The sequence below is a fragment of the Uloborus diversus genome, chromosome 4 (assembly GCF_026930045.1).
Source record: "Uloborus diversus isolate 005 chromosome 4, Udiv.v.3.1, whole genome shotgun sequence".
Taxonomy (NCBI): domain Eukaryota; kingdom Metazoa; phylum Arthropoda; class Arachnida; order Araneae; family Uloboridae; genus Uloborus; species Uloborus diversus.
The window spans coordinates 115,332,690-115,348,774 of record NC_072734.1 but is presented as its reverse complement, the minus strand read 5'-3'; the positions used below and the strand labels follow the sequence as shown (position 1 = coordinate 115,348,774).

At 33.4% G+C, this 16,085-nt stretch overlaps 1 protein-coding gene across 1 annotated transcript; it reads right to left on the bottom strand.

Moving 5' to 3' along the window:
- Positions 1-13,910: 13,910 nt before the first annotated feature.
- Positions 13,911-15,146, bottom strand: LOC129220777 (septin-10-like). The gene has a single exon (XM_054855207.1). It carries the CDS (start codon positions 15,144-15,146, stop codon positions 13,911-13,913), a length of 1,236 nt encoding a protein of 411 aa, XP_054711182.1.
- Between the last annotated feature and the right edge of the window lie 939 nt (positions 15,147-16,085).

Sequence of the window (16,085 nt, the reverse complement as noted above, 5' to 3'; positions counted from 1 at the left end):
GTAACTTTTGAACGCAAATATTTTTCAATTTCGAAACTTTTTGTTTTCTTTTTTTTTTTCATTCTTACATGAAAGTGTTACCTACTAGAAGTAACCATAAACAATGGCCCTACTGAGTTCTAATTATTTTACTCATAAATTTAAAAAAAAAAAAAAAGGTTTGTTCACGGGAAAAAAAAAATGAAAAAACTTTTAATATTCAAAAATTGTGGCTCATTTCACATAAAAGTAGTAATTTTGTTAATTGTGCATACAATCAGCTATTTTAATGATTATTGGGAATATAATATTAAGCTCTCTTAATTAAAGTACGGCTTAGTTAATAGTTTCAAATGAATGTTAAAAAATAGTATTTAGTTAATTTGAGGATAAACTGGCAATTTATAATTTTGGTAGAATGCCTATTATTGATGTATTTCCCTTCCATCATTAGGTTTCACCTCAGAAATAATGACATTGATAAGGTCTGTCACGGAGGTGAGGAATTTTCCATGAATATAGGCCTAATAGATACCTTTATCAGGGAAATTTAATTTTTTTCGTTGTTACAATCTGCACAAGTTAAGCATATGAAAACATGTTCACTTCTTTTTTTACATCAACTTACATCCCTAAAATTCAAGTTCACGGACATGAGAAGTCATACACTACCAATGTCAATAACCACACTAAGTTTTTAAAGCAAAATGTATCTTCTAGTTTTTCGACAAAAATCTCACAACTTCAACCATGGCTGAAAATAAACAAGAGGGTCCCTTGTATCATAGAAAATAAAAATCATTGTCATTACTGCCACGTGTTAATGAGGAATGTCATTTTCTGTTTAGGTAACGGAGGTGAGAATTTTTTGTGTGACAGACCTAATTATCCTACTAAAACGAATTAAATCACAATAGAAAAAATTAAAATACACTTCAGCCTTTAGTGTTTGAGATACTTGTGAGAAAAAGTAATGAAAAATAAATTCATTGTTTTATTTAAACAAGTTATTAAGCACCATTATGAGCTACACCAGGTGTGTGACATGACACGGAGGTGAGAATTCACATGTTGTGTAGCAAAAAAATGTATTATTATTTTTTTTTCAAAAACTGTTGACAGATTTAAATGGATACATGTTTGGGGAATGCAAAAAATATTGTTAAACTAACTATTCTTTAAAGTTTTTACTGTAATGCGCGTGTGACTTAAGAGTTATACTTTTTGGAGAATGACCCAATTGCTCTTCTTGGATAATGACAGGAATGATGATGGTCCGGCTTCTCGTACCAGGGCATGTCCTCCCGAATCGACATTGTTTATACCTAAACCTCTCGACTAACACAATTCTCTTTAGACAGAAACAGCATCCAGTACCCAACATCCAGCCCATGACCTTCATATGAAGTTTTAAGTTAATACGTATTTTGTAATTTGTGATTAAGATAAACATACTGTGTATTCAAAATTTCAAAAGACAAATTATTTCCCGGGTGGATGCTTAGAGCTGCAGTTAGATATTATATGTTGAATGTTTCTTTTTTAAAATTTCATCAAACATTTCATCGAAGAAAAAAATTTAAATGAAATGGACTAATTTTAAGATAAACGTATTACAAATTAATTTAATGTGATTTTATTTACTTTTTGACATTTCTTGCTTTGTTTTCTTCACTCTTTTTTTAAAATAAAGTTTCTGCTTCCTTCCTAAAAAATCGCATATTTTGACTCATTAATGTTTAAGTTAAAATACTAACTCCAGTTATGATAGTGTTCGTACGCAAAAAGCCGCACAATAATATCATTTTAAGTGTAATCATTGTTGCTAACTATTTTATGAATAGTTGTTATTCAGAATAAGCATACATTAAAACGTAACAGAAAAATAGCAATAAAAACACATAATCAAAACATGATGCCACAATGGGATCGTTTCCGAAATTTTAAAAGTTTTTTTTTCTGAAAGAGCGTGCTACATTGGATTTGAACATTTTTTAAATAATTTGACAAAGTTTGTTATTTTTTTTTAAATTATTTTAATTGGTCCGCAGATTCAATTTTTTTCCGCTTCTGCGTGTGAGATCACAAATGAAGAAATGCCATTCACTGATGCCATTAGCGCAGAGCACAATATTTAATTCGCTTCTTTATTCACATATACTGGCAACAAAATGTTGGATAGAAAGCGTAAAGAGCAATAATTAATTCGCTTCTTAATTACCGTATAGTGAAAACGCAGTAGACAGCAAGCGTAAGCATTCAGCGCGTCTAGGAGCTCGCTGGAGTAACGCGCCAAGTTCGTCACTTGTGACGTCATAAAAACCACGCCTTATTTGAAAAATCGGACATTTTATAAAAATAATTTAAATTCAAACGTTTTAAAAATAAAAGATTTTTCTCGGTTATTTATTTATTTGCTCATTCTATCAACTTCGGTGACTAAAGTAGTAAGTACTTTTGACTGACGGAAACACCTCTTATAGAGGAATAGTTTATCGAAATATTGTTAACGAGAGTGTTTTTTACTATTCTGCTGAATTGTTCGCAACCTATTCTAGCTTTACCTTAAAAACTATCTCAAATGTTTACCACGAAAATAGTACTTATTTTTCAACACTATTTCAAAAATTAAAATTATGTAAATAAAAAATAATGACCATTAGATACAATACATATTCCCATTGTTTCGCCTTTCTAAAGCGTTGCCCTGCTAAGTTTTTCTAAAATCTAGTATTTGCTTCATTACTTTTGAAAAGTGTTCTGTAAAATTTACTTAAGCGCAACTGTGGAGCACTAATGTCCTTTTAAGCCATTTTAATGCATAATAAAACTTATTTACAGTCCATTACTTGAATACTGCATCGGAAAAAGCAATGGACAATGAAAGAACTTTCCGCATTGTTTGAAATTTTACGGAAATTAATTGCACTTTTGCGAAGAAATAGTCACATTGATTAAAATTTACATATCGTAAAATACTTTCATGATAATACAATGATTAAGAGCCATTGTCTGTAAGGATCAGGCAGGTTGTGATTATTGACATTTTTAATTTTCTTTATTTTTGCAAATGTTGGTCCTTATCATGAATGTAATGTTTGTGCAAAATATGAACTTTGTCTGCCTTACCGTTTTTGGGAAATTAAATTTTTTAATTTTGGGGGCGTGGCACATTTTTGCGTGTTTTTCAAATTTGCAGATTTTAAAGTTCTTGTTGCTTTAAGCGCCCCTATAATGACATGGATTTTTAAATTCTATTCTATTATATGGTCTTCGTAGATACTATTACATCTGTCAAATCGGTGTCACTACGAGGGCGACGGCCACGAACTCCGTTTAAAAATGACCGTAAATGAATTTTTTTCTATATTCAAGGCCAATTTTCTCAAAGCGCCTTCATGATGACACCAACATTTTTAGATCATTTTCTAGCCACACTTACATACATCAAAAATATGTATCAAAATCGGTGTCACTATAAGGGCGCCAGAAGAAATTGGAACTTTTATTCGATAAATTTCACAAAAACACAAATATTTAAAATCTAACTACAACTGTCGCCCTCATAGCAGAGATCTGATACTAAATTAGGTTGATAACCAACATGTTTGTCTAACATTTGCACAAAAAAAATCGGTGTCACTCCTATTATTTTTGGAAATATAATCGTTCGAAGTTAGTACGTTTTGGCGTTTTTTTATATTTATTTATTTAATCTTTTCACCCCCAGATAGTTTTTTTGAACACATTTATTTTTAATTTAATACAAAAATGTGTATATTTTAACATAAATAACTTTAGGCAGTAAGAGCGTCTTTTTCTTGAATAGAAAATACCCGTTTTGATATAGGTACAGGCAGATGTATTGTGCATAATATGTCTAGATTATCATACCAATACTCATCTTGTTTTTTCGGCCAAACAAATCTATTTATTCCAGTTGTTCTTGACATACATTTGACCTCAACTTGCAAATGGATTTTATACGAAAGATGTATAGAGAGAAGCTTTTACAAACATCTTATATAAATGCTTCAAATTTTCAACTAATAAATACCCCTGCATTGCCAAAAGTTCAATTTAATGAAATTGGATGGTCCCTATCTTTACGAGCTCAGTTCAAGTTCAAAGCAGAAGGAGTATTTATAAGAACAATTTACGATTAGTGAAAATACTGGGAAAAAACAACATCCCTGTCAAGTTGCACACTAGATGAGAAATGCAGTTCGTAACGGGGAAAAACTGTTTGTTGCTTCAGAGTATTGTACTATGAAACAAATCCTATCCTTTTTTTTCGATGGAAGAAACAAAAAAACGAATGCATTCTCAATACATCAAATGAGAATATTGAAGAAAGCGAACATTCAGAATCTGAAACTGAATTTGAGGATAACGTAGACCAAAACGAAGAAAACATTAAGAATCAAGTCAAACCAATTACAGAAAGACGGTCATCTCTTATTGAAAACTGCTAATTTTGTAGCACTAAAGCATGGGAAAACATAGTATCCCAGAAAAAGAGTAGAAGTTGACCATTTGCAAGTTTATGTCAAATGCATGTCAAGAATAATTGAAATAAATAAATTTGTTTGGCCGGAAAAAACAAGACGAGTATTGGTATAATAGTCTAGACATGTTATGCACAATAGATCCACCTGGTACCTATATCAAAACGGGCATTTTCTATTCAAGAAAAAGACTCTCTTGCTGCCCAAAGCTGTTTATGTTATAAGGTACACTTCTTTGTATTAAATTAAAAATAAATATGTACAAAAAAAATTTTGGGTGTGAAAATATTAAATAAATAAATATAAAAAAAACGCCATAACGTACTAACTTGGAACGATTATATTTCCAAAAATAATAGGAGTGACACCGATTTTTTTGTGCAAATGCTAGACAAACATGTTGGTTATCAACCTAATGTAGTATCAGATATCTGCTATGAGGGCGACAGTTGTAATTAGATTCTAAATATTTGTGTTTTTGTGAAATTTATTGAATAAAAGTTCCAATATCTGCTGGCGCCCTTATAGTGACACCGATTTTGATACATATTTTTGATGTATGTAAGTGTGGCTAGAAAATGATCTAAAAATGTTGGTGTCATCATGAAGGCGCTTTGAGAAAATTGGCCTTGAATATAGAAAAATATTCATTTTCGGTCATTTTTAAACGGAGTTTGTGGGCGTCGCCCTCGTAGTGTCACCGATTTGACAGCTGTAACAGTATCTAACAAGACCATATAGTAATATGGAATGAAAAATCCATGCCATTATAAGGGCGCTTCAAGCAACAAGCACATTAAAATCTGCAAATTTGAAAAACCGGCAAAAATGTGCCACGCCCCCTAAACAAAAAAAAAATTGTGTTCTCAAAAATGGTGAGTCAGACAAAGCTCAAATTTCGGATTTACATTACATTTATGATAAGGAACAACATATGTGAAAATAAAAAAAATTAAAAATGTCAACAATCACAAATGCTTTAAACTGCCTGATTCTTACAGACAATGGCTCTTAACGAGTAATTTACGTTTCAATTACTAATTCATTTCAGTTACGTATTGACTTATATTGTGTTATGAAACTATAAATAAAGCGTATTTCGCTCTGCGCTATATTTTTGAGTATGATTTATCTTTCACTTCCCCTATGAGAATACATATAGATGGGTTCCAAAATAATACGAGAACCTATGAAGAAGGGATGATCCATTTCAAGTAATCAAAACGCACGTGTCACTTTGCATTGAAGTCAGTCTTTTTATGCTTTGAAGGGTAAGGTATCAGTCGTATATTATCAGTCAGAGGTGCTGCATGCGATTACCATAGGTTCAGAAAAATTCAAAAAAGGTAACAGACCTTTCAGAGATTTAAATGTCATGATTTGGGAATGCGATGCGTTGGCCGCTCGGTGATGGAAGCAGCTTACTATTTTGAGAGTCCAAATAGTATTAAGTAACTATACAACAGCATACACTAATTGCGGTAAATGTGGTAATCTGCGAAGGACAGCAGTGGACGAAAAACAAAATGTTCAGCAAGGGGAATAAAATAATAGTTTAAAAACTAAAAAAACACGCTTTCATAGCAAAATGAACTAAAAAGTGAAAAATAATCTTTGGATGATAGCAGTTGACCAACCATTTAATTTTAATGTAATACAAAAAACCGTAGGGTGCTGTCTATTTACATTTTTGCATGGACAACAAATGGAAGAAATTCAAGACAACTGATAAGAAGCCCCCCACGCTTTTTTGTATTACATTAAAATTAAGTGATTGGTCAACTACTATCATCCAAAGATTGTTTTTCACTTTTTAGTTCATTTTGCTATGAAAGCGTGTTTTTTTAGTTTTAAAACCATTATTTTATTTTCTTCTTTTTAGTCTTGTTTTACGAAAAAATACCGATGTATGTGTGCGGAAATCATATCTACATTACTTTGAAAATTTGAGATGCATTTGAATAAAAATTTTGTTCAGCAATGGTCTGATCAGCAATGAATTTCCAATTGAAGGCTCACCTAAATTTTGGCATGGAATTAGTTAAAAACAATTATATTTCATGTTCTAATTAACTTGGAACATTGGAACAAATTTTGTCTGATGCATAAAAATTCAAGGTTTTTGCAGATATCTATACATATAATAAAATAAGATGTTTGTGTGTGTGTGTGTGTTTGTGGCGCGCATCCCAGGAAAACGGTAAGGCCTAGAAAGATGAAATTTGGTATACAGGTGCAGTTTTTGCTGAAAAAGTGCACCTCGGGCTTCGATTTTTGATATTTTTATTAGAAAAAAAGTTATTTAATGTTTTATGCGTTTTTTTGCACTTTTTAGTACTTTTTACCTCACAGACCCCGAACCAATCGCACCACACAAATATTTTTTGTACTATAATGTAGGAAATTTAGTTTTAAATATGATGATTGAAAAAATTTTGAAGATAGAGCAATTTTTGTATTTTTTATTGATTTTTGAAAAAACCTTTATTTTACATTTTTTTCTGGGTTTAGTTTTTTTCGAAACCCATCCTGCGACAAGTATTGAACCCTCAATTCTAAAATTTTAGTTGGTAATAGTAAAAACATTCCGCCCTTTTCAGAAGGAAAAAGTTTTGAAAAATACGCAATATTTTTTTTTTTACAATTTTTTTAATGGCAGAACACAACGCGCGCTGTTCGCTTGCCGGCTGAGTTACGAGTTTACCTCATCACGTGATCCAACTGAAATCGTTTGCCTTCTCTTCACCTTTCTTTTTTTTTTTTTTTTTTGCAAGCGCTACTTTTTGAACACTACGGGGAACAAAGAGCTTTTATTTTTGAGGGCTATTTTGATTAAATAAATAAAGTCCGCGATTTTTTGCATGATCTTCGTTTCTGTTACGAATTGGCGGTTAGGTTAGGTAGATACAGAGATAGATAAAGGTTGAGTGGACAAAAAATGTTTTTGTTTTCGAATTAATACTTATATAAATAAAAAAAAGATTGTACTGTCAGGAGGTAGATATGCGCAGATCGTATAGATTGATAGATAGACAAATATAGAGTTCGATATAGCATATGGACAGCAAGAAAGAGGCATGTCCGTCATTTAAGGAATTTCAACGGGGTGTCATAGTGCCCTCCCCCCCCACACACACCATGACTTTGAAAAAACAATTCTTTCACATAAAAGTGGAAGTGCTTTTTGTTATTTTTCGACAAAATTTGCATGAAGAGTACGTCGTACCCCCTCCTTTAAAAATATTACAAACGACGGAACTGGAGATAGATCTAGAAAATATTTTATTCAAACTACTAATGATATACATAGATATAGATTGATTGATACCGCCACGAAATTTGTTTAAGCAGCCGCCGAAGGCGGCAACATCGGTGTAAAAAGGCGAATGATAATATTGAGAAAAAAGAGAAAAACGTTGATTAATACCGTCGCTAAATTGTCTAAGCAGCCGCCGAAGGCGGCAACTCTGGCGCAAAAAGGCGAATGGCGTAAAAAGGCGGACCCGCTGGTCGCCGCAGGCGGCTAGTTTTTAAATAATTTTTGTGAGCATTTTTTAAAGTATTTTTTAAATTTTTTCCTTTTTCACATTGTTAGATTTATGCCAAAATATTGATTAAAATTGGAGGAAACTAACAGTTAAAAGTGTTTATTAATTAATTTGATTATAGATTATTGCATTGTCATCGGGTCTGAGGTCGCGTGCCAAATTTCAAAAGAATCCGATCGCAGGAAGTGGGCGAAATTTGAGCTGCAAGATTCCGTTACAAGATACATACATACATACATACATACATACAGGCGAAGCTAATAAAAGCGTGTTAAAAAGAGAATTGACCCACATAGTGGTCCGTAAACGTATAAAATATTTAACCATTTAATATCGGATTTTGCAGTGTTGCGCTGTTAGGGTTACCAGAGCAAAGTTTCGGGTTTCGCCAAATTTGCTGAAAATAATACTTTATTCAATAAACAATTCACGTGCCGCTAATAATCGCTCACAGTGAACAATCACCAAACGCGATTACTCGCCAGAAAAGACAAACAGCTCAAACACGCTTTCTGATACAAAAAGGCCAATCTTAAGCTGATGCGCCGGCTCGTATATATAGGAGTCTTAGCGCCAAAGAGCATCATTTGTGACGTCATCAAGACCACGCCTTGTTTGGAAAATAAAAGTATTTTCTGGCTCCATGTTATTTTTTTTTTACTTATTCTATCAATTTCAGTGACAAAAAGTGCTACTTTTGACTGAAGTACAACCCCATTGTCTAACGGAAACTCCATGCTTTGGAAATTTATGAAAGAGTTGCATTTTGTAAATTAGTTGTGACTACAGGTTGAGCGTTTTGGTGGCACCGAAGACGTAAAACGCTAAACATTGGACTCATTAAGAGGTGGTAGCAAATCATCTGGGTCTGAGGAGTCAATATTCACAATTTTTTAAGCTCCTAGACATCTTAATGTGCGTAGAAATCCCACAGAGGTATTTTCTTTAGGCTGTCTCCTGTTGACTGAGACTCATGCAGCTGGTTCCCTTATAATACGGGATTGTGGGGGAACTCTTTTGGTGCTCTTGGGCCGCTTGTTACTCTTCATGGAGAGGTAACGGTAACAGCTGTTTTCTATGCAGATACTCTGAGAAATCAGGTGCATCCTTTTATCCAGACATTATTTACTTAAATTGTATTCTGAGAAATCATGTACGTACTTTTAGCCGGACATTTTAAAGAGAAATTAATCACTGTATGAAGACGATGAGGCAAACACTGCTAAAATAGCCAAAACAAAGTTTAAAAAGCTTGAGAACGAAGTAGAACAAGATGGAAGTCCACATCTTCCAACTGAATACGAACATGTATCACCTAAGGGGTTCAACCTAAGACCCCTATGTATACGAGCCGGTTCATCAGCTTAAGATCAGCAATTTTAGATCAGAGAGCGTGTTTGTGGGGTTGTCTTTTCTGGCAAGTTATCGCGCCTGGTGATCTTTCATTGCGAGGAATTGTTAGCGGCACACACACACGTGACTTGTTTATCAAATAAAATATTATTTTTGGCTAGTTTGGCAAACAAAGCCCGAAACTTTGATCTAGTAACCCTAGTTCCGCAGCAATGAAAAATCCGATCCAAAATGGCTAAGCTTAAGCTGATGCGTCGGCCCATTTATATAGCGGCTCTAATACAACCAATCACATAACTTGGGGATCTTGCAGTACCCATCCCTCCGTTCCTCCCACGTCTAACCTACCATAGACTATATACCGATGGATCTAATCTAAAACATTACCTAAAGCAGCAGCAGCCTTCGTCTACTTTAAGGGAAATCACATAGCAGAGAGCTGGAGCGTAAGGCTCCAATCTCAAAATTTGGAAACTTTTTATGCGAGAACTTAAAGCTTCTGATCGGCAAACTTTGGCGTGACAAAAAGTCGCACATGCACTATTTTCGCTTTTGTTCTTTCTCAATGCCTATGGTTGCGTGCATTGGTTATCAATTAGAGCATTCGTTGAAACACGTGCGTATTACCAACGTATTTCGAGTATTCGTTAGTGTTCTCGTCCTTTATAATCTAGTTTATTCACTACTAGTGGTACCCGCACAGTTTTGCCCGTAGTAGCAAATTAAAAGGTCAATTTAAAGGTTCGTCTGTATATTTACAAATAATAGATGATGAATTTCTCGGCAATTTGCTATGCTCGCCCACGTTATGATAATTTGCTCGGTGAAAAGTTCTTAAAATTGGAATAGAAAAAGAACCAAATCGAATTTTCGTAAAATCGCTTCGAGATCCACACCCCAATGCTACAAACTAATACTGTGCAAATTTTATGAAAATCATCCGAACAGTATAGGCGTTACGCGCTTTACAGAGATCCTGACATCCAGACAGAGAGACTTTCAGCTTCATTTTTAGTAAAGAAAATATAAAATTTTGTTGTAAATATGCCTAAAACGTCTTGGCGTGGACTCAATCTGGGGTCTGATGGGTACGAAACTTAGCGTTCTGCCGATTGATCTACTGTGATTGTCAGTAAGAATGTGTTGAGCGGCTATATTACTATGTGTAGGAAAAAGATAATGTTTTTTGAGAACGAAAAATATAATGCAGTGACGCATATGTATTTAATTTTTTGTAAATGAATGAATTGTAAACGCAGTTTGGTGCTATTCAAACGTGATTGATCAATAATTAAAATATTTGACTTAATCCAAGAGTTTCATTTCTACAGTGTGTTAAAAGGACTTAAATCGCTTCCTTTTTTTTCTTTTTATTTTATTTTAATTTATGAAATAAAAAGCGATCAGATATTCCCTATCTAACATTTTTAATGCAAAGGAATTACTTCGCGCGATTACGGTGTTTTAGAATTGCGATTTCTTGGATTTCTTCCGTATATGTTACTGTTATTATTGTTGTCATTTATTTATTACTCGGAAATTGACCGTCAAGGTATAACGGGTGAAAATTGCTTCTACATTCGAATGAAGCTAGTCAGTGTATGGAAATATTTTGATAGTTGAAATCTTAACCCTAACTCCAGTGGATTAACCCTTTACTCCAGTAGATGGCGTTCATTGTTCAACCCTTTTTCGGTTCTTCATTCTCCTAAAAAACAGTATTACCAGTAAAACACTTAAGTTGCCGGATCCAGTTCAGCCTTTTCAAAATAAAGTATTTCCATTTATGTCAAACATTGCCAAAAAATATTGTCAAATTATAAATAACTTACTGACTTTTTGTTGCTTCATCAATTAAATAATGTCGATAAGTTTTATTGTTGGTGACGTCAAAGCGTTGCTCAATAAGTGATTTTGGCTATTAAATGTATGAATATTACTTTAAAATACTATTATTTATGTACTGATTTATTTTTCATTTTACATAGTACGATTATTGAGCGTCATTAAGTCTGATAACTTACTATCAGTTACTTCACATGTCATATAAGTAGTTAAATGCGTTAACACATTTAAATGAAATCGGTACGAACACTTCTCAAAATAAATGAAATAAATTTGTAAACCTTTTAATTATCTGCAAAAAATATATAGGTTATATTCATTTACAAAAGCATTCAGTATTTGCCCATTATTCATTTAGTTTTTATTCTTTTTATTTCTGCAAGACCTAATTTGGGGTTAAAATAAAACAGTACAGCTTGTCTTTTAGATATGACAGCGGTGATTACCTGTTTAAGTATAATTACGCATAAGTTCTGGTATCCGCTTTAAATCAAGCTTGAAAGTGTATAACCAACTTATTGACCGCAAAGTATTTTACAAAAGTAAGAGGTAAAGAACAACATTTAAATTCGTTTTTTTATTGTAACCCCGTTTATTTATTTTTTTTAAAATATCATTTACTGCTTGATCGTAGAGTTTAAAAAAAACCACATTTTTTTTTTAAATTATCGGTATTTTATATTCTCTCAAGACTCATTCAAATAGAAAACATTGTGAAATACTTTGAGACTGTTTTTAAGAATAAAACTATAACATTACAAAAATACAAACTGCATATAAAATGCAAACATCATATAAACAAGAGTTATAACCCGGTGGCAGAAACAAATTCAAACAGTGTGCATCATTGAGTGTATGTAGACCGAATCAACTTGAACACAAATGTACGATTTTGAAAGGGATAAAAAGGAGCCCTCTGACTCAATTCTGCCAGCTCGGCTTTTGCTTCCTATTCAAGCTTCATTTGAACAAGCGGAGGCAGTGCAACTGAAGTTTTATCACGTTTTGATTAAATGGGCTGCGACGGAATCGAATTTCCTTCAAAAATTGAATAATAAGGAGGAACTGCTAACACAAATATTGTTACTTGGGTAGGTTGTTCTTAAACGTTTTTCACATTTGCATGGAGGATGAAAAGAGTTGTTTTTTTATTCTGTTTTGAGAAGAGTGCTCTTTGACTTTTGTCACTTAAGGTAAAATATATTTGTTAACTTTGGAAACAAAATATAATAAAACAATTATCGTTTTTTTATGTAATAAAGAGTTCAGAATCTAAATATCAGTGAAAAAAGTTTTATGCTTAAAAAATACATTAATATACATACGCGTATATTCATATTTTTTTTAATACCGCAAACTCCAATGTTCTACTTCAGAGTTTAACCCCTCTAAGGGTTAAAGCAATGTTCTAGAAAAAATGCTATAACAGCCAGGAGGTAATGTGACATCACTCGAGCCAAAAACACAAAACAAAAGGTTCATTTTGTAATGTAATGTAGTAATATCATGCAACTACATAAATTTAAAATAACACGGATTTAAGTTTTAATCATTATTGATTTTTTTAAGTTTGTTTCTAGACTTGCTTATGTGCCTGTGTTCTTGACTGCCAAGTTATACCACGAATATTGTTCAGGTTTAGCTTATCTCACCATTATCTTCAACGGTGTGTCTCTAACGCTTCTTTGTTTTTGTCTTAATCTTGTTTGTTGAAATTCATTAACTCTAGCCGCGGCAAGTGTTTTTCGAACTTTTAAATGGAAGAGTTCACTTTACATTGTCAATTTTAGTCAAATGGAGAACGCTAGTTGTGCAAAACCTTCGCACTTCGAATAAAGCTCTTAGTAGCACTTAAAAAAGAACAAACAGTATATACAAACAGTAAGTCATAGAAATGATCCAAATAAGAACTAAAATAGTAATCTTGGTAATCGTTATCTTTTCTAACCATCCTACTGTCGACACAGCAAGAGACGCCTTTGCGGCAAGCTTTGATTACCTTTTTGATTTGTTTACTTTTGCTTTAGGACTGAATGCTTAAGCTTACTATTACCTAATCACGTTAGATCGTGATGGTAAGAGTTGCTAAAAGGTACTTAGCAAAAACTTTTTGTCATTTTGATAAAATTCATAAAAGAACATTTCATAAAAACCGATAGTTATAAATATTTGGTAGGTTTGACTAAATGAAACCAAATTTTCAAAAGTGAAAAAAAAAAAATAATATTCTCAGTTTTGTGGCACTATAAAAGAAAAAAGAAATCACGCAACTAATTTGTTTGCTATTCATTTATTTATATTTTTGGAGGGAAATATTCTAAACATGTTTATGCAATGCACATAACTTTTATATTTTAAGATTTTTACTGTATGCAAAGTTTTAATCCATTAATTTTCAATTTTTAAAAAGAAAGTATAGTTAAAAAGAAAAACACATTTCATAGCTAAACAGTTTCGAATATTTTGAACTAATATAAAGTAATCTTTTAATGAAGATGTCCAACAGTTATCATGCTTGGACTTTGAACACAAAGACTTCGCTTTCAAAGACTGATATTCATGCCACTGTTGATTGTAACGTACCATGTGTGATTATGCACAATAAATAGTTTAATAGAAAAATGTCCATTTTACCTAGTATTTTTTTAAAGGCTGCCTTTTCTTATTTGCAAGGAATTTATTTACTATAAGTGCTAGGAACTCTCTGCTTGCAGTTGCTAGTCATCACTCGCTGTCTGAAAGCCACTATCTCTTTTTGCAAATTCTGCTTTTTCTCTTTTAGTTCGTTTTCTTGTAAGACCAATTCTCTAAATATAGAATTGTATTTAGAAAACATCATCATTTCCTCTCTTTGAAATTCTTCTTCACGCCTCTTCACTTTTTCCACGAAATCACTCCTAAGTTTCTCCTCTCTTGCTTTCAAATCGTTTCGAAGCCATTCCCTTTCTTGCCTATAAAACTCTGTCAAACTGGTATTATCTCCACATTCCCATGAACGGGTCATCTGTTTCAGGCGACCTTGGCGGAACAGTTCATAATGGACATTATGGGTCGTTTCCCGCATATTTTCCAAGCTGCTTTGCATAAGTAACGTTCGCAAATATACAAAATCAGAGTGCCGTTCATCTTCAACGAAAACAGTGCCCCAAGGGTAACACCGACAACGAACAGACTCTCCTTCTACATCAAGAAAGTCCCGACTCCCTATTACAGCGAAAGGAGATATGTTATTTGGAAGTATTCCACCTAGCACCTCCTCATCGAAGGGAAAACAATAGATGTTTATTTTTTCTCTCGCTAGCTCATTATTGATGTTCCGTTTAAAAGCCTCCAGTTCTTCCTTCATAATAATATCGGATTTAGCAATCAACAACACAATATTAACTTTATGATGCAAACTTTTCAAACAGACCACATCACTGTACTTCAGTCCTCTACCGGATGGAGCTATGAAGTAAAAGCAGACATGGACTCTAGTGTCCAAATGCGTGTGGATGGACCGCTTTATCTTCAGCTCCTCTTGTAGATGGTATTCAAATTGATCGTCAATGTAGTCTACGATTAGTTGAAAGTTATGCCCCTTGTCAATTTGATCGCCATACCCCTCAGTTTCTATAACCGTAAGTGTCAAATCTGTACATAATTCCTGGAGACTGTAGGTTTTTGTTTTTAGTTTCAGTTCGGGGTGAAAATGCGAACTTGGTGTGCAATCAAAGTCGTTGTTGTTGAACAAAGAGCACATTAATGTTGATTTTCCGATTCCTGACTCGCCTACGCACAAGATGTTGAAAACGAAACCTTCATGAATTGATCGTTTCATTAACTGATACGGTAGGCTGTCAAGTCCGACTTCACCATTCAACTCCAGTTGTCGCAATTCGGCAGGGCCGTCTCCTCCTGCTAAAATATCCATTGCTCTGGTCTCAACTGAAAAAAGGGTTAGTTTCTAAATTACTTTTTAAAAAATGGGAAATTACTTTAAAATGTTTTAATATTTCTGTGCAATTAAACATAAGGCAATGTCCGAATACGAATTTTTTAGGTACATCTACGGCCCCTATATACAGGGTGTTCCGTTTTAACCTGCAAAAAACCTCTATTTTCGCAACCGTTAGTCCTAGATGCATACTTTCGATTTCCAAAATGTTCAAAATCAGATGCGGAGTTAAGATATTGAAAGTTAATAAAAATAATTACATTTTATACGGGCCCTAGGTTCCCTAACTTATATTTAGAGAAATACTCTCCATTGAAAACTTTTACTGACACAAAAAATGTGACATTTGTGCGACCAAAACTCAAGGAGATATTCCAGAAGATTGGAACTTATCGCCCTTTCAGAAGAATGACAGGTTGTCAAAGTAAAAAAACTAGGTACAGTCGAGTCCCGATTTACGCGAGGGATGCGTTCCAAGAACTCTCGCGGAAGTCGAAATTTCGCGTTGTAGAGAAGAGTGTGTATACGAATTTTTTTTAACATACCCAATTATTTTAGACATTTTAAAACAATTCTCAAGCTGTTTTAGACCACTTCTGAACTATACATTACCGTTTCTTACATGAAAAGCTGAATTTTTACTGTAGTTAAAAAAAGCTGCATTATTCAACATAAATTACTGTTGCAAGACACAAAATCAATGACACTTAGACTCTACACTGCGAGCTTTATATATAAACTAAGGTCTGGACTTATACGTAGTGCCTTTTCTTGACTTTCAAGTGAACATATGGAAGATTCACTCATACCTAATTGACGTGCTACCTATGATCCACCTTTTCTTAAATTGCCTTAAGCTTTCGCTTTTTCTTTCCATCTTAAACTTTAGGCGAAGCATCGTGCCTAGGTGCTATA

Coding starts and splice junctions, on each gene's coding strand:
- LOC129220777 (XM_054855207.1), bottom strand. CDS start 15,146: ATGGATATTTTAGCAGGAGGAGACGGCCCTGCCGAATTGCGACAACTG.